This window comes from Maniola hyperantus, chromosome 27 (genome assembly GCF_902806685.2).
Source record: "Maniola hyperantus chromosome 27, iAphHyp1.2, whole genome shotgun sequence".
Lineage (NCBI taxonomy): Eukaryota > Metazoa > Arthropoda > Insecta > Lepidoptera > Nymphalidae > Maniola > Maniola hyperantus.
The window spans coordinates 6,253,944-6,280,467 of record NC_048562.1 but is presented as its reverse complement, the minus strand read 5'-3'; the positions used below and the strand labels follow the sequence as shown (position 1 = coordinate 6,280,467).

General features: G+C 36.3%; 1 protein-coding gene across 2 annotated transcripts; it reads left to right on the top strand.

Moving 5' to 3' along the window:
* Window positions 1–1,086: 1,086 nt before the first annotated feature.
* Window positions 1,087–25,465, top strand: LOC117994733 (protein prune homolog 2). Of its 2 annotated transcripts, none has more exons than XM_069507944.1 (10): window positions 1,087–1,257; window positions 2,450–3,239; window positions 4,427–4,519; window positions 6,019–6,162; window positions 17,478–17,605; window positions 18,520–18,658; window positions 19,491–19,627; window positions 20,811–20,942; window positions 22,014–22,100; window positions 23,225–25,465. In XM_069507944.1, exons 1-10 carry the CDS (start codon window positions 1,253–1,255, stop codon window positions 23,349–23,351), a joined length of 1,782 nt encoding a protein of 593 aa, XP_069364045.1. In that variant the 5' UTR covers window positions 1,087–1,252; the 3' UTR covers window positions 23,352–25,465. The 2 variants fall into 2 exon arrangements, with proteins under 2 accessions (XP_069364045.1, XP_034838576.1); XM_034982685.2 differs by having other exon boundaries at window positions 2,447–3,239.
* Window positions 25,466–26,524: the final 1,059 nt, after the last annotated feature.

Here is a 26,524-nt window from a genome sequence, read left to right as displayed (position 1 = left end):
CAGTTCAGAAATCTCGAAGATTTCGTTGTAGTTACTTAGGTAGAAAAACACAACTCCTCCTATTTGAAAGTTGGTTAAAAAGTAGCCTATGTTACTCCTTGGTTAATCCCCTACTTATCTGTGAAAGTGTCGTCAAAATAGATTCAGCCGTGCCTTCGATTAGCCCGTTTAAACAGACAACATACATACAGACAGATAAAAATTTTAAAACGTGTGATTCAGTTATGGTACAGTTCAAATGACTATATGAGCTTAATTAGTTATTTTCGAATTAAAGACAGGTATTTAAATTTTACTTATTAGTATATATAGTAGTATATATATATAGATTTAGAAGATATGTGGGAACATGAACCTATAAAGAAATAAACCCATACAAACAAAGAATTCTTAAATATTAACTTTAATCTATTAAGGTACCTAGTTAGTTCTGTCCATATTTTCCTTTAGTCAGTGTCACAAATATTGAACGGAAAGCATAGATTAAATTATTGGTCTCGCTCACGGAAAGCTACTCTAGCTCTACCTACTTACATTTTTACATCTTCTTTTTAAAACTAGGACTGATTGATAAAACGTATGATCTTTGAAATGTTCAATAGGTAAATAATGAAAAAAAGATTTGCAATTCCAACTGTATTCGATTGAAATGTAAATTCTTAGAAGGTGACCATTGTTCTAAATGTTTACCTTTATCAACTTCAATTTCTCGGAAAAGTTATCCCTATAAGTAGTCAGAGTAGTTAGGTAGGTACCTACCTATAATAATTACCATCCCTGCTGTTTTCTATTTGATTTTATATTTTGTTGCGCTGAAAATTTTTGAATTAACTATAATTATTTAAAGTCCCTATAAAACCTAATCGAATGTCTGCAAAACTGCAAAATGTCCAACGATGTCATTTTAAATTTTCATAGTGCTAAAATATAAATAATGAAGACTCTTTGTCAAGTCTCCATAGACAAAGTGTTTCGAGGAAAAGTCCTTAGTCCTGAGTCTAATTTTGAACGCAGTGCTAGGTATTTAGAGTCTATGGTAGAGTTTATTTATGTCATTTTGCATTTCCGTCAGTCCAAAAAAATCAAATATCGAATACCTAGGGAGTGAAATTCTACTGTGCGATTTTACTACAAAATTATTTTAGAGAGCTGTATTTTTAAGTGCATGTAATTTATTTTAATGTAAATTTTGTGTTCAGTGTAACTGTTTAATGTGAATTAGTGTAAGTTGTAGATAGTTAAGTGAACACAAATGAAGTAAGTTGAATGTTGATTGCTAATGCTGTCGATATTTTGTTTACATATTTTAGCAATTATTTTAATATTCAAAGTCAGCAAATTAGTGCAAAGGTGCTGTCTACAAAGCTTTTAAGTAATACATTGCAATGTAAGCAAATTATGTGAGACAAGATTCGAAACTACGACGTTTTAAATTTTATAGATTTTTCTTCCCACCCTCTTTTTTAAACAATAATTTGTATTGTTAAGTATAATAATTACACTTTAAACTAACGGTACCTCTTTCAATTTATAGTTTTCATTAGGTATATTGAAGGTTTTATTTTTGCCATTGTTATAATTTTGACGTCATTTTAAAATGTTTTGAGGAAATTAACGAAAATAGGCAGTTATTTTCCAGTCAGTTAATTAATCAGTGTTGGTTAGTCATCTATAGTAAGTATGGAAAATTTAAATACCAAAATGTTGTTTTGTTTGTTTGTAATCTGTTCATTACTTAAATAATAAACTTATTTTGTTGAAATGCACAAAAATAAATGACTACCGATAAGGCATAGCTGTGAGTGTAATAAAACTGCCATACTCCTTCCAAGTTAGCCTGTTTCCATCTTAAACTGCATCATCATTTACTACCTGGTGAGATTGCAGTCAAAGGCTAACTGGTAATGGAGTAAAAATCAGTCAAGTGCAAGTTGCACTCGCACAGGAAGGGATCTGTACCATTGCACACAAAATAACACTTTTTTAGTTTTTTTTTAATTTCCAGGTGGTAATTTTGAACAGTTTAACAGGTTATAGTGGCAATAGAAATACACATTATGTAATAACTAGCTTATGCTCGCGACTTCGTCCGCGTGGACTACACAAATTTCAAACCCTTATTTAACCCCGTTAGGGGTTGAATTTTCAAACAACCTTTCTTAGCGGATGTCTATGTCATAATAGCTATCTGCATGCCAAATTTCAGCCCGATCTGTCCAGTAGTTTGAGCTGAGTTGATAGATCAGTCAGTCACTTTTACCTTTTATATATTTTAGATTCAGGTCTCTACCTTTTATGGTTCACGAGATACAACCCACTGATAGATAGACTGATGGACAGACTAATGAACAGCGGAGGCTTAGTAATAATAGGGTCCTGTTGGAGCCTTTTGGGTAAGGGACCCTAAAAATGTTTTTCAGCACCAAAATACTTTTTTTTGTTGCAGCAGCTTCCAAACCCCGCGACTTCCGATCAGTGAGGAGGACCTCCTCAGCTCTCCATCCTCGGATGAGAAGATGGACACGGGCTCAGAATCCTTGCAGTCAACCCAAGATACCCCCATATCCATCCTATCCGATTCAGACGATCGTGAAACTGAGGTCTTAAGACTCCAAAACCCAAACGTCTTAAGACTATCCGAACCAGAAATTCTAAATTTAAAAAAATCAGACTTAAACGACAGTCTAATAACACGAATGTCAAAACTAGCGCTAAATGCACCGGATAACAGACCGAAAAATCTAACCATAGGTATCTCTCCACCCAGATTAAGTTCTACGTTAACGTTGACAACCGATCACCCGTTAAAAGGCTTAGGAAGTCCAGATGATAATTTTCCAGATGTTGTACCGAAGAAAATCCCAAAAATCGAAGAAGAAAAGGATTTAAGCTTATCTAGTATAGAGGATGAGAGAGTCACGAATGGATATGAGTTTTATTCTCCACAACGGAATACATCGAAGAATAATTTATACTTCACGGAGAACTTCACAACCCCTGACAGTCAAATTTTAAGTGACTCGTTAAATGTTCCCCCGGATGTCGCTAGAGTGAGAAGGAAGATAGTAGCAAAACTGACTTTACTGGACACACACCCTATAACGTCGATGCCTGTAGAGAATTTGAACCTTAACAATGATAGGAATAAAGGTGCAAGTGCCATAAAAGAAGATAGGAATAAGAGAGAGTCTAGTCAACCGTTATATTTAGATGTGTCGGAGCAAGAGGAATTCCATTCTGTGAGTTTTTAAACACCAATCCATACTTCTATACTAATACTAGTTTATAATCGCGACTTAGTCCGCGTGGAATTAGGCTTTTTTAAAAATCCCGTGGGAAATCTTTAATTTTCTGGGATAAAAAGTAGCCAATGTCACTCTCCAGGTCTTTATTTATACCCAAGCAAAAAATCACGTCAATCTGTTGCACCATTGAGACGTGATGGAAAGACAAACCAACAGACCAACAAGCTAACTAACCAACAAACCAACAAACAAACACACTTTCGCATTTATAATAAGGTCTATACTTCACGGAGAACTTCTGAACGGCTGACAGTCAAATTTTAAGCGACTCGTTAAATGTTCCCCCGGATGTTGCTAGCAACAATCTCACTCTACAGTGAGAAGGAAGATAGTTGCAAAACTGACTTTACTGGACACACCTCCTATAACGTCGTCGCCTGTAAGACAATTTGAACCTTAACGCTGATAGGAATAAAGGTGCAAGTGCCATAAAAGAAGATAGGAATAAGAGAGAGTCTAGTCAACCGTTATATTTAGATGTGTCTGAGCAAGAGGAATTTCATTCTGTGAGTATTTAATACTATAGTCGACGCATTTTAAACTGAGTCGTCGAGTTATCTGTCTGTTTCGCTCGCACTTACATGTCGTAGGGAAACAGACAGATAACTCGACGACTCAGTTTAATATGCGTCGACTATAACCCTACGGGGTATAATCGGATCCATACTTCTATACTAATACTAGCTGCGACTTCGTTATCTTACTTTGAAAATATTTTATTGTGATGTAACCACGAAAACCCAGTTTACGGATTTATTCCTTTACTTGTGCTTTAAGACCTACCTACCAATTTTTTTTTTTTTTTTTTTTTAAAGAATATTAACCATGTTAAATGTCTAATATTCCCCTTTCCTCTCCAACTAAGCGTCAGGCGTCAGGCTTGTGCTAGGAGTAGGGTACGAAAATAGTGCAACGGGCAGGGTTTGAACCGTCGACCTTTTGGTTTTCAGTCCACTCCTTTACCGGTTGAGCTATTGAGGCTGAGAAATTTCATGATTCTAGGTCAACGGGATGTACCCTATAGGTATTCTTGACAGACACACAGGCAACAAAGTGATCCTATAAGGGTTCCTTTTTTCCTTTTGAGGTACGGAGCCCTAAAAACAGTTATTTTTGTATAGGCAATAGAGTGGCGCGAGTCCCCTGCCCACGTCCGCACGGCGCCCAACTTCGAGCTGCCCATAGAAATGTCCAGTAATATTGGAATGAATCATGTAAGTATTCCTTTACTTTAATTGGGTATTTGATTACATCAAAGCTCTGCTGCGTTTATGCACCCTCTAATTACAGCTATCTCCGCCACTTCTCCAAATTTTTCGTAAGTCCGTTTAGTCGCACGGTAGCGCGCTCCGGTCAGTGGTCACCCATACCGCGCACTTTGGCTGCGCTCAACGCGCTGCTGAAGGAGTCCCCTCGCTGTGACATATTTGCTGACAAATGGGCTGACCTCATGGGTCAGATCTTGCACTTTTGTGAAAATTTATAATTTTGCTTTTTAAAATTTATAATTTTAACAATTTTTGTATGTATGTTTATGTTAGTTTGTACTCGTAGTTTAATTAGTGTAATTGGCTTTATGGCCGTTCTAATTAAATAATAAATAAATAAATAATAATAATAATAATAATCAAAAAGAAATTATTTCTCAGTGATGATTAAAAAATCAAGCTGTGATAGCCTAGTGGTTAGGACGTCCGCCTTCTAATCGGAGGTCGGGGGTTCGATCCCGGGCACGCACCCCTATCTGCATGCCGAATTTCAGCCCGATCCGTCCAGTAGTTTAAGCTGTGCGTTGATAGATCAGTCAGTCAGTCACCTTTTCCTTTTATATATTTAGATTAGTAGAAACAGGATGCGAATACTCTAAAATTTAGTTGTGCTCAGAATCAGTACCATTGTTATACTACTTAAACACGATCCAATACCAATTTTGTAGTTTAAGTGATTTAGTATTTTTCAAACCCGCAATGTATAGCGTGCAAAACTCGCGTCAATGTCTCGCCTACGACGCGGAATTGACTCCAAGTGGCCTACTTACGCAACGTTCGTTGACCTCGAGCGTCAGTCAGATGTTTGAGTCTTTTGCTGAGGTCACTAAAATGGGGGCCACGTGCATTAGCAATTTGCGGGACGTATATGGCTTATACTATTCTTTTGATTGTTCTATAAGCTGTGATAGCCTAGTGGTTAGGACGTCCGCCTTCTAATCGGAGGTCGGGGGTTCGATCCCGGGCACGCACCTCTAACTTTTCGGAGTTATGTGCGTTTTAATTAATTAAAATCGATTCCTGGCAGGGGTTTGGAATTTTATAATTTCTAAATTTCTGGTCTGGTCTGGTGGGAGGCTTCGGCCGTGGCTAGTTACCACCCTACCGGCAAAGCCGTACCGCCAAGCGATTTAGCGTTCCGGTACGATGCCGTGTAGAAACCAAAGGGGTATGGGTTTAATAAAAACTGCCATACCCCTTCCAGGTTAGCCCGCTATCATCTTAGACTGCATCATTACTTACCACCAGGTGAGATTGCAGTCAAGGGCTAACTTGTATCTGAATAAAAAAAAATAAAAATGTCACTTGCTTTAACGGTGAAGGAAAACACCGTGAGGAAACCTGAGAGTTCTCCATAATGTTCTCAAAGGCGTGTGAAGGCTGCCAATCCGCACTTGGCCAGCGTGGTAGACTATGGTCTAAACCCTTCTCGTTTTCTTCCCCAGGATCTGGGTTCCCCGGATGTGATTTCCACTTCGACTCAAGAAGACAAGTCATTGTACCAGGCGTTGCTCGACCCCTACACGGGTTCCGTAGCGTTACGTCACACCCCGCACAGAAACACTACACCCCGACGGAAAGTACTACCCGTGAGTATAATTATTATAAATGCCAAAGAGTGTTTGTTAGTTGGTTTGTCCTTCAATCACGTCGCAACGGGGCAACGGATTGACGTGATGTTTTGTATGGGTATAGATTGGGATTTAGATAGGGGATTTTTTTGGATGGGTAGAGACCCGCAGGGCGATTCTCTAAAACCTGCATCAATCATTATTACAATCTCAATTGTTCTGATTGGTTGAGTTTGTGCCATTCTTGTTGCAACAATGCATTGTAGCCAATAGTGAGCGAGCGTCAACCAATCAGAGGTGATTGCAATCGTGACATTGTAGCTGTCAAACAACCGCGGTAGGGCCACTGGAGAGTGATAGGCTACTTTTTATCCCGGAAAATCAAAGAGTTCCCACGGGATTTTTGAAAACATAATTCCACGCGGACGAAGTCGCAGGCATCAGCTAGTATTATGATATAACACTATGTCGGCGCTACTTATCCCACTTCTGATGTCATGCATATAGTACGCGACCCCCGTTCCCGCGCTAACCTGCGGGTGTGTGGGGCGACCCAAACTATATCTACGCAACGTTCGTTGACCTAGAACCTAGGTCCTAGACCTGGGTCGTTGCGAAATTTAAAAAAAAAAAAAAAAAAAATCGCGTTTTTTAGGGTTCCGTACCTCAAAAGGAAAAACGGAACCCTTATAGGATCACTTTGTTGTCTGTCTGTCTGTCTGTCGGTCTGTCAAGAAACCTACAGGGTACTTCCCGTTGACCTAGAATCATGAAATTTGGCAGGTAGGTAGGTCTTTTAGCAGACATTAGGGGAAAAGTCTGAAAACCGTGAATTTGTGGTTACATCACAAAAAATAAAAACTGTGGTCGTGAACTAAAATTAGTATTTTCAATTTCATAGTAAGATAACTATATCAAGTGGGGTATCATAATAAAGGGCTTCACCTGTGCATTCTAAAACAGATTTTTATTTATTTTTATGTATCATAGTTTTTGAAAAAATACGACTGTAGTACGGAACCCTCATTGTGCGAGCCTGACTCGCACTTGGCCGGGTTTTTTTGCATGGGTATAGTCAAAGACCTGGAGAGTGACATAGGCTCCTTTTTATCCAGTGAAATCAAAGAGTTCCAAGTGCCAACTCTTCAATTCTGATGCTGCAACGTACTGAACTCCTAAGCCGTGTGGATGTGAAATGTTTTGCTAGTGAATTGATATTTACCATTTGAGGTACCAAGCAATGACTACTTACATTAAAAAGCTTAAAATAAAATTAAAAAAACCGACTTCCAAAACCAATACAAAGTAAAAAATAACTTTTGTTTCTTCACGTGTATTTATGTATGTATGAAGTCGGGCGAGCATAATAAAAGAAACTAGAAATCAAAGCGTGAAGCTCACCCGACTTCAACATACATACACGTGTAGAAGCAAAAGTTAGTTTTTACTTTGTAGTGGTTTTGGAAGTCGATTTTTTAATTTATTTATTTTTTTGTGTTATGTTATCAGCAATCATCAGTACTATCACCTGTCTTCGTTTTTCCTAGCATTATACTGTGCCTAAGTCAGTCTGTGCCTAAGTCAATACAAGGTACAGTCTACTTAGTGGTATACTAGCTAATGCTCGCGACTTCGTCCGCGTGGAGTACACAAATTTCAAAACCCTATTTCACCCCCTTATGGGTTGAATTTTTAAAAATCCTTCCTTAGCGGATGTCTACTTCATAATAGCTATCTGCATGCCAAATTTCAGCCCGATCCGTCCAGTAGTTTGAGCTGTGCGCTGATAGATCAGTCAGTCATTCAGTCAGTCAGTCACCTTTTCCTCTTATATATATAGATTGTGCAACCACAAGGCAAAGTGGGCGAGGTGCTAACAATGGGTTCGCACGCAACAACAACAATTATTGTGTTACAGAGGAAACGTATGGGAAAACATGCGTTTTGCACTCATTTACTTAGTAGTTACCACATATATATATATCTACAGATATGAAACTAGCGTGGCCCCTATAGTCCCTCTCGCTCAAGCAGAGGTACCTTACTTGCGAATTGTTATTCCTTCTATTTTACGTTCGCTTAGGCTATTAAAAAAAAAAAAAAAAACTTTTTTATTCGTATAAACTTTTACAAGCACTTACGAATAGTCGGATGCATCTACCACTGGTTCGGAATGCCTTTCCAACCGAGAAGAACCAGCAAGAAACTCGGCTACTAACTATTGTAAAAAAATACCTAGTAAAAAATAATTGAAAAAAAAAATTATAATTTTTTTAAGGGAAAACCAAATACCAATTTTCATGGTTCAATTTTAACTCGAAAAACTTTTATTATAAACTCAACATTTTAAAATTTCATCGTGGTTTTAATCCCCAGCGATTTTTTTATGTTATCCCTATATATAAAAATGAATCGCTGAATGTGTTGCTAATTCTTTTCTCATAATATTCCTTGAAGTACGGGGATGGTTCTTACAGAGAGAAAAATTAAAAAAATTGTAAGTATTTAAAAAAAATTAAAGAGTCGACTGTTAGGCGGTACGAAGCTCGCCGGGTCAGCTAGTGTATAAATAAAACCCTCAGGCATGCAGGTTTCCTCACGATGTTTTTCTTCACCGTTAAAGCAAGTGATATTTAATTGTTTTAAAAACAAATGCACATAACTTTGAAAACTTAGGGGTGCGTGCCCGGGATCGAAAAGAAGTCGGATGTTCTAATCCTTCTTCATGTTCTCAAAGATGTGTGAAGTCTGTCAATCCACATTGAGCCAGCGTGGCTGACTATGGCCTAAACCCTTCTCACTCTGAGAACCCGTCAGCAGTGGGCTGGTAATGATTTAATCATGATGATGATGAGAACAGAAAAACACCTCATTATTCAATTACTAGATGATGTCAGCGACTTCGTCCGCGTGGACTTCGGTTTTTAAAAATTCCGTGGGAAATCTTTGATTTTCCGGGATAAAAAGTATGTCTGTACCCTTCCCCGGGGTGCAAGCTATCTCTGTACCAAATTTCGTCAAAATCGGTTGAACGGTTGGGCCGTGAATAGCTAGCAGACAGACAGACAGACACACTTGGGCATTTATAATATTATAGTATGGAAGTATGGATTATTATTCATGCAACTGACATCATTGCAGAATAAACAGGTTGTCGTGAATAAAAACATCCATTTAATTTGACCTATACGAAAATAACACACTCTTCATTACGTAGTTTACACTTCAAACAACCTTGAAACACCTAAGGTAAATTATTGCGAAAAAACTTGCCACTGAAGTTGACTTAATTTATACTCTGATTTTCACTGATTTTTAATTCGGTGGAATTCTGACGTTGTCATTTTAATACATCAGGGGAGTTATTTGCATGAAAACATATTTATCAACATTTTGCATCTTCTCCACTTTAAGTATATTTTTCATAGTTAATTTTCTTGTATTTCTTTTTTCTGTGTTTTTATAAATTGTATCTTATCATAAGGGTTACCGCTTAGATCTTAATCTATTGTTTTTTATTTTTATTTGGACCATTTATAGCTGAAACCTGTTTTGTGTGCTTTTTATAATAAAATAAAATAAAATAAAATAAAATAAAATAAAATAAAATAAAATAAAATAAAATAAAATAAAATAAAATAAAATAAAATAAAATAAAATAAAATAAAATAAAATAAAATAAAATAAAATAAAATAAAATAAAATAAAATAAAATAAAATAAAATAAAATAAAATAAAATAAAATAAAATAAAATAAAATAAAATAAAATAAAATAAAATAAAATAAAAACAGGGTGACCACCACCTGAAGTTCGATTTTACCTCAAATTACATTAAATCCCTATCAATATAAAAAGCCCTAAGATATAACTTCACACTAAAATAGGGTGCAATCTTTAACAGTGGAAAGTGGAAACTGGCAGCAATGGGATCGGTTGATTTGAGGATGTAATCTTGACTTATATGTTGAACATTTCTAAGTTTATTTTGTGATGTTGTTGGAGGAGGTTCCGTAGAGTGGATAGATGTGTAAATCAAACACGTGTGAGCTGTTCTATGTCCCGTTTATTACTGCTACTCAATACTAATACATAACCCCACTACATCACCGGGGTGGTTTTGAAAAAAAAAATGTTGTAATACAATTTTTTTTTTTTTGGTAATATAAAATTTATTTAATATAAACTTGTTTGATTTCCTTATTACCTGACACATAGAAATAAGCTGTTCGAAACATTCACAATCTTATAGGTAAGTTACAATTTAAAATATAATGTACTTAGTAGGTACAATACGATGGTACATACATGTCATCGTAATGAAATATAAAACCATTAGGCACTTATGATACAATGTTAGGTAGTTACCTACCAGACTACAATAATAATATACTAATAATAACAAGCGTAGGTACCTCGCGTATTCATAAGTAAAGAAACATGAGCTAAACACTAATACTAGGTGACATATGGTTTTGTCCTATTTTTATGGACAGTCTCGACATTTTTACCGTTTTGCACTGTAACATTAGGTCCATCTTCACTTAACACTGTATAGGGTCCATCGTATAGCTTATCCAGTTTTTTACCTGTTTCATTTTTGATCAAGATTAAATCATCTTTCTGATACTGAATGGGATTACACTTTTTGTCCCATACATGTTTCCTTTTTAATTTGCTTAAAACTAAATTTTTATGCGCTTCCTTAGATGCTAACTGTAGCCTATACTTAAGCTCAAGTGCATAATTATCTTGGCTGTATAGTGGCTCTACTACATTACTTCTTAAATTACTAGGTAAACTACAACTATTGCCAAATACGAGTTCGTACGGTGTATACTTAGTCTGTGTATGGACAGTAGTATTGAATGAGAAACACCAGAACTGAAGCCACTGACTCCAAGTTTCTGGATGTCCGTCACATAATGTTCGCAAATATGCAGCGAGATGCTTATGAGTGTTTTCTAAGGAGCCTATCGACTCATGGTGATAAGCTGTAGAATTTATTTTTTCAATTTGAAGTAGCTTACATACCTCTTTCATCGTTTCTGACTGAAATTCGCCGCCTTTGTCACTCGCGACAATTTTGGGTAGCCCGTAACGTAACACGAAGTTATTAACAAAGGCTCTTGCCACACTTACTGTATCTTTACGCTGCAAAGGGTACGCCTCGACGTATTTACTTAGCTCGCATTGTAAACTTAAAATATAAACATTACCATCTATATCTTTATCTAAAGGACCTATGATATCTAAATATACTTTTTCGAAAGCTTTCGACGCTGTCGTCGTCACGACCATCGGCTCTACTATATTTCTAGAATACTTATTAGTTTGGCATTTGCCGCACTTACTTACGTATCTCCGTACATCGGATTCTAGCCCTGGCCAGAAGTACTTACCTTTGATGTTGCTGATCATGCGTTGTACACCCGCATGGCCACTCGTAGGTAGTAAGTGATAATCATGTAGTATGCATATCTTTTCTTCCTCATTATGGACTCGTTTTACTCCTTTTAATATATTTATCTGCGGTCCGGACCATTTTTCTCTACTTTTTATCTCATTTATTAACTGTTTTATGAACTCTACATTTCTGTCATCTCTAATTATACATAAATTTTTAATATTCAATTCACTACAAAATACGCTCAATAAATTCGCAAATTCGACTCGCGTAAAATGCGACATATAATTGAGGTTTATGTAGATAGACTGAGTTGACTCCTCATATGCTAAACATTCTCTTTCATATGATAATTTCCTCTTACTCAATTTACTTCCTAACATAAATTTCAATTCTACGTAATCACTCGGTTTCCTTAGTATCTCTGCGACTCTTGGTTGGCCAGACCTTGATTCGACAGGTATACAAGGATCCCTCATGTCTACCTTCCTATTCAACTCCTCTTTATCTAATCTAGCTTTCTGAGCTCTTGTCATTACTAAGCTAACTTTACTATTCAATGATTTTAATTCTTCCGAACTTATGGTCACCCTACTCAGAGCGTCTGCGACGTTATCACTGCCTTTTACATACTCAATTTTAAAGTCGTACTCCTCTAACTGCAATCTGAATTTTAAAAGTCTTGTTGACGGATCTTTCATGCCAAATAAATAAATTAGAGGTTTATGGTCGGTTTTAATGATAAATTGCTTACCGTATAGGTATGGTCTAAAATGTTTTATACTCCAAACTATCGCCAAAAGCTCTTTTTGAATTATTGGATAGTTTAATTCCGCTTTATTTAGAGGTCTACTAGCGTAGGCTACGGGTTTTAAATCTTTATTACACAAAACTGAACCGATAGCTATGCCTGACGCGTCAGTTTGAAGAACGAAAGTGTTATTATCAGAAAAATCTGGGTATTGCAAAATGGGGGGTGTAATTAATTTATTTTTCAATATTTCGAAACTATTTTGACATTCTTGTGACCATGAAAATATTGCATTTTTCCGGCATAATTTATTTAATGGTAAGGTGATTTCAGAAAAATGTGGAATGAATTTTCTATAATAATTGCAAAACGCTACAAATCGTCTAACCTCGTCTGAATTTGTAGGTATCGGGTAGTGTTGTAGCACTCTTACTTTTTCTGGATCGGGTAGAACACCCTCAGCTGACACCACGTGACCTAAATATAGTAACTGTGTTTTCATAAATTCGCACTTAAGTGGGTTAAGCTTAAGGTTCATTTTTCTGAGCCGTTCAAATATACTTATTAAATTTTTATTGTGAGTTTCCCTGTTTCTCCCAAATACTATTAGATCATCGCAGTAAATAAAACACTTTTCGAAGGTTAATCCTGACATTGCTATTGACATAACTCTAGAGAATGCATTAGGACTAATTTTTAAACCCATGGCTAGACGCTTCATTCTGTATTGCCCAGTACTCGTGGCAAAACTGGTAATATCCCTACTCTCGGGGTTTAAACTGACCTGATAAAATCCTTGATACAAATCCAAATGAGTGAAATAAATACACCCTGAAAGTGAATCTAAGATGTCCATTATATTTGGTAAAGGAAACTTATCGTCCTGAATTGACTCATTAACCTTCCTATAATCTATCACTAAACGCCATTTTTTCCCGTTTTCTGACTTTTTAGGCACCAGTAATATTGGGCTATTCCATTCGCTATTAGATGGTTCTATTATGTCGTCATCGAGCATACGTTGTACTTGTTTATTAATTTCTTGCTTCGATGCCTGTGGCAAGCGATAAGGTTTTGTATACACGGGTTTGGTGTCGGGTTTCACCATAATCGACTGTTCTACAACGTTCGATACACCTAGCTTGTCACCTTCTAAGAAAAATATGTCTGAGTATTTAGAGCATATTATTTGAAGCGATTTTTTCGCGGTGGGGTCTAAATGGTCCAATTTCAATTCTGCTAATAATTTTTTAACACGGCTAACATGTTTTTGAGATTCGCTAAATGAACATAGGTTATAGTTTTCTAAATAGTCAATGTTTCCCGATTGAATAATACTCGATTTAAGTATTTTTATAGGCTTTTCATCCGTATTCATTATTTTAACTGGTATTTTACCTCTATTCGGCTTTACGATACAACCTGCCAGAAATACGTTTTCATGTAATTGTTTCGGATGTATAACACAATCTTTATATAAGCTTTTACTAACACTCAAATAATGAATTGACTCGCTACGTGATGGAATAGTTAAGTATTCGTCCGACTCTACGGTTTTGCTAGTAGACTTACATATTCTTAAGGTACATGTTTCATAATAATTAAATTGTAACGTAAGTCTGTTCGTAGGCAAGTCTATGTTTGCATTATAAGTTCTGAGAAAGTCTAGCCCGATAATTCCATCCGCTCCGCATGGAACGTTATCGAATAGGTATAACTTGTGGCGAAATATGAAACCGTTTGCTGACTGTAGTGGAACATACGCTAAGCATGTCGACTGTATTTTTCCACCTATACCTTTTATAACTGTAGTACTTTGATACTTTTTTACTTGATTTTGAATAATCTGACTATTTATGATAGATAAAGATGCCCCTGTGTCCAATAAAAATTTGCATTTCCGATTACCGATAAACAAATATATGAAATCTAACCCTTCACATACTAAAGCATAATTAGGCTCGAAAAAACTCTGCTAAATTTATATCTTGCTCCTCCTTTTGCTCAGACGCTGTGACGTAAGCATTTCCCTGACGGTGATTATTATTTGAGTTGCCTCTATAAAACCTGGTGTTATTTCTTGGGTATCTGGACTGGTTGTAGTACCTCGTAGGTGTGGTCCTAGCACGATAATTATAGTTATAATAACCTCTCCTTACCTGTGGTGTGGGCTGATATGCGCCTCGGTGAGGGCCACTCGTACGGTGGAAGTTTCGACGTCCCCGACTGTACCTGGGGTAACGAAATGACTGATTCCGGCCTTGCGAATATGAGTAGACCCCGTTGTTGGACGATGTCCCGGCGGTGGCCAGCTCCTCATCCTCCGCTGCGCGTACTGCGTCTTTCAACTCGCTGTAATTCCTGGCTGATATTATGGTGCTCAGCCTTCGGTTACGAAGGCCATCCGCAAACCTCTTTATTGCTAGTTTCTCGTTTATAGGTCTCAATATATCACGTGCCTTCTGATTTTCTTCGGCTTGTGATATGGTGAGGCCTATAAAGAGCTCCTCCAGCTTTTCACCATAAGCGCTAATAGACATATTGTTCTGTGTTAAATTGTTTATTTGGGACAGCAATGAATTGGCAGACTTTTTTGTAAGCAAATATTTTTTCATGTCTGATAGCAAATTGTCAATAGTGGAATATTCGGAATTAAGTTTTAATTTCGCGGTTTTTGATAGTCTAGTTTTTAATATAAAAGAAATTAGCAACCCCTTGCTGTCCTGACCTTTTAGATAACTGCTATACATTTCGATGCTGTCTATTATCTGTTCTATATTCTCTTGTTTACCATCCATTACCGGGATTAAAGTACTCGCCGTTTTTAGGTCGAAGTTATCCATTTTTTCGAATGATGACTGTTCTATATTCTCTTGCTTACCAGTCATTTTTTCGACTGATGACTTATCATAGCTTAATATTTTAAGAAAAGTTTCCTCAATGTTTTCACACAGTTTTTGTATGACTAATGATGAATATTCTAAATCCTTTTCATTTAATTGCGTGATAAATGTTTTATAATTTTCGTATATTTCTAACGCTTTTCTTACCTTGCTTAATCCTATTTCCTCTAGCCTCCTATCTGGTCCTAATTTCCTAATGCTTACTCTTAAGTACTCTAATTCACTATTTATATTACTTAAATGTTTTTCCATTAAGTCTATACACTGTCCATTTTCTCAATAGTTTTTACAATAAATCTATACTGTTCATTTTCTCACCGCACTTCCCGCACTTTACGCACTTTCCGCACTTTACGCGCACATCACTTTAATTGTCACACATTATACTCGACTCTCCTCTCGATCTCCTCTCGTAGACATCCGCTCCTGCAGCCTCCTTATAAAGTCCGCTCTCACTCCTTCATTAATCCAGTTCCTGTGGCATTGTCTGTATTTAGCAACTCCTATAAAAATAGCTGCTGCGCTGCATATCGCCAATATTGCTGCCATCATTATATTGTTTGTGTACATGGGGTGGTCCATGTTGGAGTCTCCATTTTGTGATATCACCTCTTTGTTCTCGCATACACACTTGGAGCACTTTGGTCCCATTTTTGTAATTATTTTAATGTTATTCCCGACACGTGTTGCTATCGCGGTGCGAGCGGCCGCTACTCCCCGTGCAAAAGTCCGCTCGCTGTCACGGTCGCCATGTGATGTTGTTGGAGGAGGTTCCGTAGAGTGGATAGATGTGTAAATCAAACACGTGTGAGCTGTTCTATGTCCCGTTTATTACTGCTACTCAATACTAATACATAACCCCACTACAATTTTTCATGATTATATTTTTCATCATGATCAATCCATCGCCGGCTCACAACAGAGCACGGGTCTCCTCTCAGAGTAAGAAGGGTTTGGCCATAGTCTACCACGGTGGCCATGTGCGGATTGGTAGACTTCACACACCTTTGAGAACATTATGGAGAACTCTCAGGTATGCAGGTTTCCTCACGATGTTTCCCTTCACCGTCCAAGCAAGTGACATTTAATTACTTAAAACGCACATAACTCCGAAAAGTTAGAGGTGCGTGCCGGGGATCGAACTCCCAACCTCCGATTAGAAGGCGGACGTCCTAACCACTATAGGCTATCACAGCTGTTTATTTTTAGCTCCTTTTAATTTTAATCGTCTTGATGTGCCTAAAAGTACACGCTTAGATTATGATTCAGGATTTTTTAAGAAATTCTGTCACAAAAACCTTGTTCTTTACGAAAAGAACAAAAAATCAGCCAAATCGGTTGATTTGTTCTCACGTGATGATCTTACATACATGCGGCAATTGATACTTAAATTTACCTATTTATTTATTTATTTATTTATTTTATATCTAATTAGAACGGCAGTTCCACTTACACTAACTAGATGATTAATAATAAATTTAAATACAAATAAAGGTACAAGAAAAAAGACATAAAATACAAATGTATGTCTTTTTTAACCTATGTCCCTACAATATTTAAAGTTTTCTTCCTTGTGGGAATTGTTTGATCTCTGGTAACATTAAGAAACGTCAGAATTCCACGGAATTAAAAATCCGACTATACATAGCTTTGGATTTATTTACTAGACTCTAGAGATCAAAAAGAATAGCCAGAAAAGGCTTGGCGATCGGCGCTTGATTACGTTAAATGTTGCAGTAGCGAGTTCATTTGCTGTCTCTCTTCTTCTTATTTTGCTTTGTGGCTATTGCTGTCTCTCTCTAGCCTGACGTTTGACAGCTATTAGGCGTCTATAGGTCTGTAACTTTGTGTAGATGATATGACTATGTAACTAGCTTATGGATAAATAAATAAATAAATAAAAAACCTTTTATTCAGCCAAATTTACAAATAGGTACAAACAGTACCCGTAGTACAAGATTTTACGTCTCACCAAACCAAACCAAATTCGAGAGTCGAAATACTTCCGCGTTACAGTAAAATGGACCTAAACAGCCTTGAATTGAAGTCAAATATTCAATGCCACTGATTTTAATTTCGCAATGTTTCCGCTTGGAGCGCTGGCTGTAGAAGTGTAGACAAACTTGAGCTTTAAAAGAAGGCATTTAAGATCCAGTTTACTGTAACGCGGAAGTATTTCGACTCTCGAATTTGGTTTGGTTTGGTGAGAAGTAAAATCTTGTACTACCGTTTACCGTTTCCGTTTGACGCTTATGATGACGCTTTGCCCTCAGCCTCCGGAAGATGAGGATGACTGCTGCAGCTTGGAGAGCTTGAGCGGCTGTTCCATGGAGTCTGAAGATGAACCACCTCCACCACTGACCATGCCCGAAGCTGTCAGCGAAGATGATGACACTAAACGGTGAGTCCTAAGTAGCAGCCAAATCTAAATCTTCTATATATATAAAAGGAAAAGCTGACTGACTGACTGATCTATCAACGCACAGCTCAAACTACTGGACGGATCGGGCTGAAATTTGGCATGCAGATACCTATTATGACGTAGGCATCCGCTAAGAAAGGATTTTTGAAAATTCAACTCCTAAGGGGGTGAAATAGGGTTTTGAAATTTTGTAGTCCACGCGGACGAAGTCGCGAGCATAAGCTAGTCTTCTATATAATAAAAGGAAAAGGTGACTGACTGACTGATCTATCAACGCACATCTCAAACTACTGGACGGATCCAGCTGAAATTTGGCATGCGGATATCTATTATGACATAGACACCCGGTAAGAAAGGATTTTCGAAAATTCCACCCCTAAGGGGGTGAAATAGGGGTTTGAAATTTGTGTGGTCCACACGGACGAAGTCGTGAGCATAAGCTTGTTGGAATTATAAAAACCGGCCAAGTGCGAGTCAGGCTTGCGCAATGAGGGTTCCGTACTGCAGTCGTATTTTTTCGACATTTTGCAGGATAATTCAAAAACTATGATACATAAAAATATATAAAAATCAGTTTTAGAATGCACAGGTGAAGACCTTTCATGATATAGTTATCTTACTCAGAAAATTGAAAATACTAATTATTAGTTCATGTCTATAATTTAATTTTTTTTGTGTGATGTAACAACAAATTCACGGTTTTCAGATTTTTCCCCAAATGTCAGCTATAGGACCCACCTACCTGCCAAATTTCATGATTCTAGGTCAACGGGAAGTACCCTGTAGGTTTCTTGACAGACAGACAGACAGACAGACAGACAACAAAGTGATCCTATAAGGGTTCCGTTTTTCCTTTTGAGGTACGGACCCTAAAAATGTTGTATTTGTTACAGATCGAAATCAACGAACACAGTGAGCGAATGCAGCGACCCCATTCCGGAATATTCCGCGGCGGACGAGTTCAGAGACGAGCGCTCTTGGCTCTCGGTTACCGTTCAGCACAGTGGGGGAAGAGCTACTTGTGATATGAAGGTAATTATAGCTGCTGAGGGTGTCGAATATTCCGGAATATTCCAAAGAATTCCAGAGTATTGCGGATTACAAAATATTCCGGGATGTTCCAGAATATTCCGAAATATTCCGGAATGTTACGGAATATTCCATGGTGGACGAGTTCAGGGACGAGCGCTCTTGACTCTCGGTTACCGTTCAGCACAGTGGGGGAAGAGCTACTTGTGATATGAAGGTAATTATAGCTGCTGAGGGTGTCGAATATTCCGGAATATTCCAAAGAATTCCAGAGTATTGCGGATTACAAAATATTCCGAGATGTTCCAGAATATTCCGAAATATACCAGAATATTCCGGAATGTTACGGAATATTCCATGGTGGACGAGTTCAGGGACGAGCGCTCTTGACTCTCGGTTACTGTTCAACATATTGGGGGAAGACTTACTTGCAATATGAAGGTATCCTGAGAGTCCTGAATATTTCGGAAAATTCAGAAAAAACTAGAACATTCCTGTAAGTTTCATAATATTCAAGAATATCGCTCGATGAGTAGAGTTAGTGTTACTTGCGAGTTGCGATGTGAAATAATTATTATTATAACTGCTGGGGTCACGAGTGTTCTGGAATATTCCAAAATATTCCATAATGTTCCAGAATATTCCATAGTGTTCCGGAATATTCTAGAATATTCCACAATGTTACGGAACATTCCGGAATATTCCAGAATATTCTAGAATATTCGGTGGCGGTTGAGTTCACAGACGAACACTCTTGGCTCTCTGGCACTGGCGCCAAATAACTTTACAGCTTAACAAGCTTTACAACCTTGCATAACAAATAGCAATTTTCTAGGTAATCGAGCCGTTCAAGCGGGTGGTGTCCCACGGGGGGTACTCCCCGGAGGGGGCGGCTCTGATAGTGTTCAGTGCGTGCCACTTGCCGGACAACGCGCGTCCGGACTATAGATACGTGATGGACAACTTGTTCCTGTGAGTATTAATCTATATATATGAAGTCTAAACTGCCGCTGCTTCCATTATATGATAATGATGATGATTGATATAAGTCAGGATAACAACCTTTTAGATTAACTGAGCCTTCGTGGGCGCACTAACGATACTCTCGCATTACAAGAGACAACACAAAATACCCTCAATAATCACTATAGCAACCGTCACTAATTATGAGTCATGACACCTTATGAGACTAGACAACCCTACCTAGACCGGCTCCACCATCCCCTACACCGGTCCCAGACCAACCAATATTTAACTATTACAACCTGCCGGACAACGCGCGTCCGGACTATAGATACGTGATGGACAACTTGTTCCTGTGAGTATATGTTACGCTCAAGGACCGAAAACACTCATAAGGCGAAAAAAATCGGAGTATCCTGTAGGTTTCTTGAGAGACCGACCGACAGACAGACTACAAAGTGATCCTATAAGGGTTACGTTTTAAAAAAACGGAACCCTTATAGGATCACTTTGTTGTCTGTCTGTCTGTCTGTCAAGAAACCTACAGGGTACTTCCCGTTGACCTAGAATCATGAATTTTGGCAGGTAGGTAGGTCTTATAGCAGACATTCTGGGAAATCTGAAAACCGTGAATTTGTGGTTACATCACACAAAAAAATTAAATTGTGGTCATGAACTAATGATTAGTATTTTCAATTTTCGAAGTAAGATAACTATATCAAGTGGGGTATCATATGAAAAGTCTTCTAAAACAGATGTTCATTCATTTTTATGCATCATAGTTTTTGAATTATCGTGCAAAATGACGAAAAAATACGACTGTAGTACGGGACCCTCGTTGCGCGAGCCTGACTCGCACTTGGCCGGTTTTTCCTTTGAAGGTAAAGAACCCTAAATATATAAATGGATTTAGATAGTACTAGCTTATGCTCGCGACTTCGTCCGCGTGGACTACACAAATTTCAAACCCCTATTTCACCCCCTTAGGAGTTAAATTTTCAAAAATCCTTTCTTAGCGGATGCCTACGTCATAATAGCTATCTGCATACCAAATTTCAGCCCGATCCATCCAGTAGTTTGAGCTGTGCGTTGATAGATCAGTCAGTCAGTCAGTCAGTCAGTCAGTCAGTCACCTTTTCCTTTTATATATTTAGATATAGATATTGAATTATTGGTGTTTTCTTGTCATCAGATACGTGATGTGGAGTCTGGAGCGCCTGGTGACCGACGAATACATCCTCATATACCTCCACGGGAGCGCGGGGAGACGCCGACTGCCTACCATTCCGTGGCTCCACGAATGTTATAAACTAGTCGATAGAAGGTAAGACAGACACACACACACACATACTACAGCACCTCTACCCCCTTTTTCATCTCCATATTAAATTCTTGTTAGTTCCTATAATAATTCACTCACCCTCAAATACTGGTTCTTGCTCATAAAACTGGTCACTCAATCTCATAATAATTCTTGTTACACGCCGTCATAATAAGTTATGTTCACTCTCTCATAGAACTGTTCACTCTCTCATAAAACTGGTCACTCTCTCATAAAACTGGTCACTCTCTCATAAAACTGGTCACTCAATCTCATAATAATTCTCGTTACACGCCGTATAAGTTATGTTCACTCTCTCATAGAACTGTTCACTCTCTCATAAAACTGGTCACTCAATCTCATAATAATTCTCGTTACACGCCGTATAACTTATGTTCACTCTCTCATAGAACTGTTCACTCTCTCATAAAACTGGTCACTCAATCTCATAATAATTGTATTTACACGCCGTATAAGTTATGTTCACTCTCTCATAGAACTGTTCACTCTCTCATAAATCTGGTCACTCAATCTCATAATAATTCTATTTACACGCCGTATAAGTTATGTTCACTCTCTCATAGAACTGTTCACTCTCTCATAAAACTGGTCACTCAATCTCATAATAATTCTCGTTACACGCCGTATAAGTTATGTTCACTCTCTCATAGAACTGTTCACTCTCTCATAGAACTGTTCACTCTCTCATAAAACTGGTCACACAAACTAAAATAATTCCGGTCACTCAATGATACAGTTCTTGTACAATACGCAATCTGATTCTGATCAGTTATTCACATCCTCTTCTTACTAATATAATATGAAAAGGACAGACATAGTTTGACAGTTTTAAGTTTAATTTAGAGCCGTCAAACCTCGTGACTTTAGCTGCCAGTCGCGGGCGTATGTAGCTGTACTAAAAAGTGTCTTTAAATGTAAAATTCATGTTCCGTCCTTTTTTAGCAATATTAAAAAGAAGAGGATGCACATACTCTAAATTTAGTTTAGCGAAAAACAACAGAATCAGCACCAATTTAACTTTAAACTTAAACTAAAGTCTTATGTCTATTTCAGGTTAAGAAAAAGTCTGAAACACTTGTACCTGGTTCACCCCACCTTCTGGCTGAAGTCATTCGTTCTCATCACCAAGCCATTTGTTAGGTGAGACTTTTAAACCAATTTTAAAACTTTTGAAAACTTCTTTTATCTACACCCACTCTTTAAATCCTTTTTTAAATACTGCTGGCATAAATCTGTCTCGTTATGCCAGCAGTATAGCGCTGTCTCTTTTTCACAGGAGTGTTATAATGAAATTCAGTACAACATTATAACACTCGTTTGTATGCTTTAGAGCCTCAATAGCTCAACGGGTAAAGGAGTGGACCGAAAACCGAAAGGTCGACGGTTCAAACCCCGCCCGTTGCACTATTGTCGTACCTACTCCTAGCACAAGCCTGACGCTTAGTTGGAGAGGAAAGGGGAATATTAGTCATTTAACATGGCTAATATTCTTTTTAAAAAAAAAAAAAAAAAAAATGGTTATTAAAATATTAGGTGTTTTAATGTTGGCAATAAGCTAACTGTTTCAGAATCTTTTATAGAGGATTCATAATATTATGGGTGTAGATAAAGTCTTGTATGCAATTGTTGATAGTTAGGTATTAAAACACTCAAGTCATACTATTATCACACGAGGCGAAACCGTCTTTCGTGTTTTAATGCCCCTCTTTATACAACAGTTGCATAAATAACTAATAATACCATTGCGTTTTGAAACTTGATGAAACTAAAAAGTCATAAATACACATCTTTTCAAAATATATTTTAGTCAGATAAATAGAGGTTTAGAATCAGTACCCTTATTATAAATGCGAAAGTGTGTTTGTTGGTTTGTGGCAAGTGATGATGCAGCCTAAGACGGAGCGCGCTTGCCGAGATGATGATGATGATGATGATGATGATGATGATGATGATGATGATGATGATGCCTATTCACTCTTGTCTTGAAGGTACCCATATTAAAACCCATATATAAAAGGTGAACCGTACTTTTCACATGATAGTTGATCCAAAGTGTCAAAATGGCGCGTGAGGAGTCATTTTGTACGAACTATACTGTTTGTGGAAAAACGTGCGTACCGAAAAGAGCCAATTGAGGTTTTTTTAGGGTTCTGTACCTCAAAAGGAAAAACGGAACCCTTATAGGATCACTTTGTTGTCTGTCTGTCTGTCAAGAAACCTACAGGGTTGTTGACCTAGAATCATGAAAATATTTTCTTTTTCAGTTCAAAATTTTTCCGAAAACTGTCGTACGTGAACAGTCTGAGCGAGCTTCTAGAGCGAGTGCCCGTCGAGCCAAATGCTATACCGGATATCGTGAAACAATTCGACGCAGACAGGCGACAGAAATGATAAGTAGTTCGCTCGTGTTGAAGAAGCAGGTAACTGACATTATTTCCTATTTAGTTTTCCAAAAAAAAGTTGCGGTTAGTAATTTTAGGTTTACGCATGCAAGTTATGCTGTGGTTTTTTCATTTTTTTTTCAAATTACATATATTCTTCAAACAATCTTTTTAGGCATCTATCACGTTATATTAGCATGAGCTTTAATATAACGTGAAAATCGAGTGACTAACAAACTATTAGAACAAAACTTTAAGCGCCGTTTTCTGCATCTGCAACTGCATTTTCTGAATTACTGCTATTTTGATTACTCTGGTAGGATTGCATATTTTCTTTTAGTTTTTTATAAGAGTTTTTTTTTTGTTATGTATAACTTTGTTCTGTGATCACTCACATACTGTTTTTGTTGTCAAGAACATTTTTTTAAAGCTGCATACCTAAAAGTATGTTTTTAAGTTTAATTTCGTATTAGTTTTTGTAAAAAATCTAAATTCTTAGAATTTTGTGGAAGAAAGTTTAGTTTAAACAATGATTTATTTTCTTTGATGGTTTTGTTTTCAATTAGAACTTTAAAGTATTTTTTTTTAAATATATCACATTCCCATCTGATTTTTTTTCTTTTTCGTTTCTCAAAATAATGTGATTTATTTTTACAGATGATTTCATTATCATCAATTAGAAGTACAAGTTTTCTGTTTTTAAATAAAGTCTGATTTGTCATTTTCTATAAGTACAAAATAAACTTATTTAGGTTTAGGCCATTTTTTTTCCAAAAATAAAATAAAATAGAAAATTTAATTTCATGCAACTTGTGTTCAGTTTTTATAAGAAACTACATATATTTTTGTGTGTAGAATACACAACTAAACGTAGTAATTGCAACAAATATCTTACAAAATGTCAGTTACCATCTCTTTCAACGAAACAGACCATACAAAAAGTACCTACATTTAATAAATAATATAAATATTGTAATTTGTCACAAATAGACGAAATTAGTTCAAAAATAAGCTACAAAGTACCACGCACAGAATTTTTATTACATTTTTGAATATGATTTTGTATTTTCACCGATAGATGGCGATGTAATAGCTTTATATTAAATATAATTATTTTGTAATAAATGAATAACCGTGATTGATCGTGAAGTATGTTTTGACTTATGAGATTTAAAAAGAAAAAATGAAAATGAAAAAATATTTATTCAACAAAACAGTTTTGTCAAACATTTTCTGATTTTCCACAAAAAATAAAATAAATAAAAAAATGTATAAAAGACACCATCGAATTTAAAAAAATCACTTCGATTCGCTGCCAGTGTGAACCGATTTAAGGGCTTGGGCAAAAAAAATTATACCATAAGTACTAATAATTTTCCAAATTGATTAAACCGGGAATCGATCCCAGGGCAGAAATGGCCAGAGTTAAATCTCATAAGTCAACTTTATAGTAAATGGTTTTAAACAATAAAAATGCAATAATAAATATCTTGTAAGAAAGTCACTGTTAAAAATATATGCTACTAATTATTGGCGAAGTAAAGATCTAGCGACCGAAGTCGACGAATCTATACATAGTATAAAATAAAGTCGCTTCCCGCTGTCTGTATGTTTGAACGCGTAGATCTTTTAAACCACGCAACGGATTTTAATGCGGTTTTAACCAATAGATAGAGTGATTCAAGAGGAAGGTTTATAGCTATAGTTTAAGTTTCAAAAAATTTGAGATCCCTAGGAAAATTGAAATCTCACTGACACCACATTAGTATCTACACTGCACCCATGCGAAGCCGGGGCGGGTCGCTAGTTACAGATAAGATTAAGGTTCTATTAATTTCGAATATGTGTCTCTTATGCATTCCGTCATTTATGTGATATTATTATTTCAAATCAGATTTACTCTCACGTTTAGATCCTTGTTGAAGCGCCTACAACATTTTCGCAGCAAATGCGCAATAATTCGTCGACTCCTAATTTTATCGTTCACTTAATTATTTAATTGCTTCTTCATAGTATTTTTGTTATTGCATATAAAAAAATTCGTCACTTTTACAACTCATGTTTAATATTTTGGAATCAAACATTAATAATCTAAAATCACACATTTATTATCTTTTCCAAATGTCAGTTCATGCAACATAATAATTTTATAACCACCCGCAATTTTCTATATATTTTTGTATCGATTGACGTTTTCGTAAATTCCTTTGTTCTTTTTTGTTAAAAAACTAACCAACGGTCTGCGCTCAATAAATCATTTACAACTGCAAGAAATATCTTTTAAATTGTCATCCACGCATCTACAATCCTCTTAGTGAATCTCAATACTGGATCTCAAACAATTTAGTTAAATTGGGTATTTGACTACATCAAAAATAAATTATATCTCAGTGATTATTAAATAGAGGGTCTTCTAAAATACGTAAAATCCACTAACCCTTTATTAGTTAAGTGTAATAAGCATTATTAATTATCGATTAAACTAAAAGAGCACGTAAAATTCATGTGACGTCACATGCCAGTATTTCATAGAAACTCGCATTAAAGCGCTTGTTTTGACGTTTGATAAAAAGATACTGATTTGACTAGTTGTCAAACACCGGATTGTAACAATAATTAGTAGCATATATTATGTAAGCTTGAGTGATTAGATTAAAAAATAAAGCAAATTAAGAAGAAGAAGAAGAAGAATTGAATTTTTATAATAGCTTTTGTATAGTTTTTGCACATTTTGAAAAAAAAAACGAAATAGTACCTAATATAAATAAATAATTAGTATTAAAGTAAAAATGTAGAAGAATACTTTATATTATAATAAATAAATACATAGTAGTGTAAAATTATCGAAAATATAACATTCCATAGGGCATTTATATTTATTTGATATTTTTTATCATAGATTACAAAATTCCTATTATAGAATCTCTATTTTTTCAACCTAAGATCTCTTCTAGAAAAATCTCTATTTTTTTTGTATTTATTAATGTATAATATTACTGGTATTTTCCCATTTATTCTACATAATATTATTGTAATGAGGGCTAATTTTTTGACCAAGAAATATTTTTTTAACTGACTGATAATTTGAGTTTTTGACTGTTCCTTTGTCGGAAAAATTATTCATTTGCTGAAATTAATATTATGAACCTATCTGTTATCTGTTGATAATATGTTACTTAGCAA

What these genes read in the sequence shown, in the direction of transcription:
- LOC117994733 (XM_034982685.2), top strand. An exon ending in GAGCTACTTGTGATATGAAG is followed by an intron (nt 18,659 to 19,490) that starts GTAATTATAGCT and finishes GCAATTTTCTAG; the next exon opens with GTAATCGAGCCGTTCAAGCG. An exon ending in ATCACCAAGCCATTTGTTAG is followed by an intron (nt 22,101 to 23,224) that starts GTGAGACTTTTA and finishes TTTCTTTTTCAG; the next exon opens with TTCAAAATTTTTCCGAAAAC.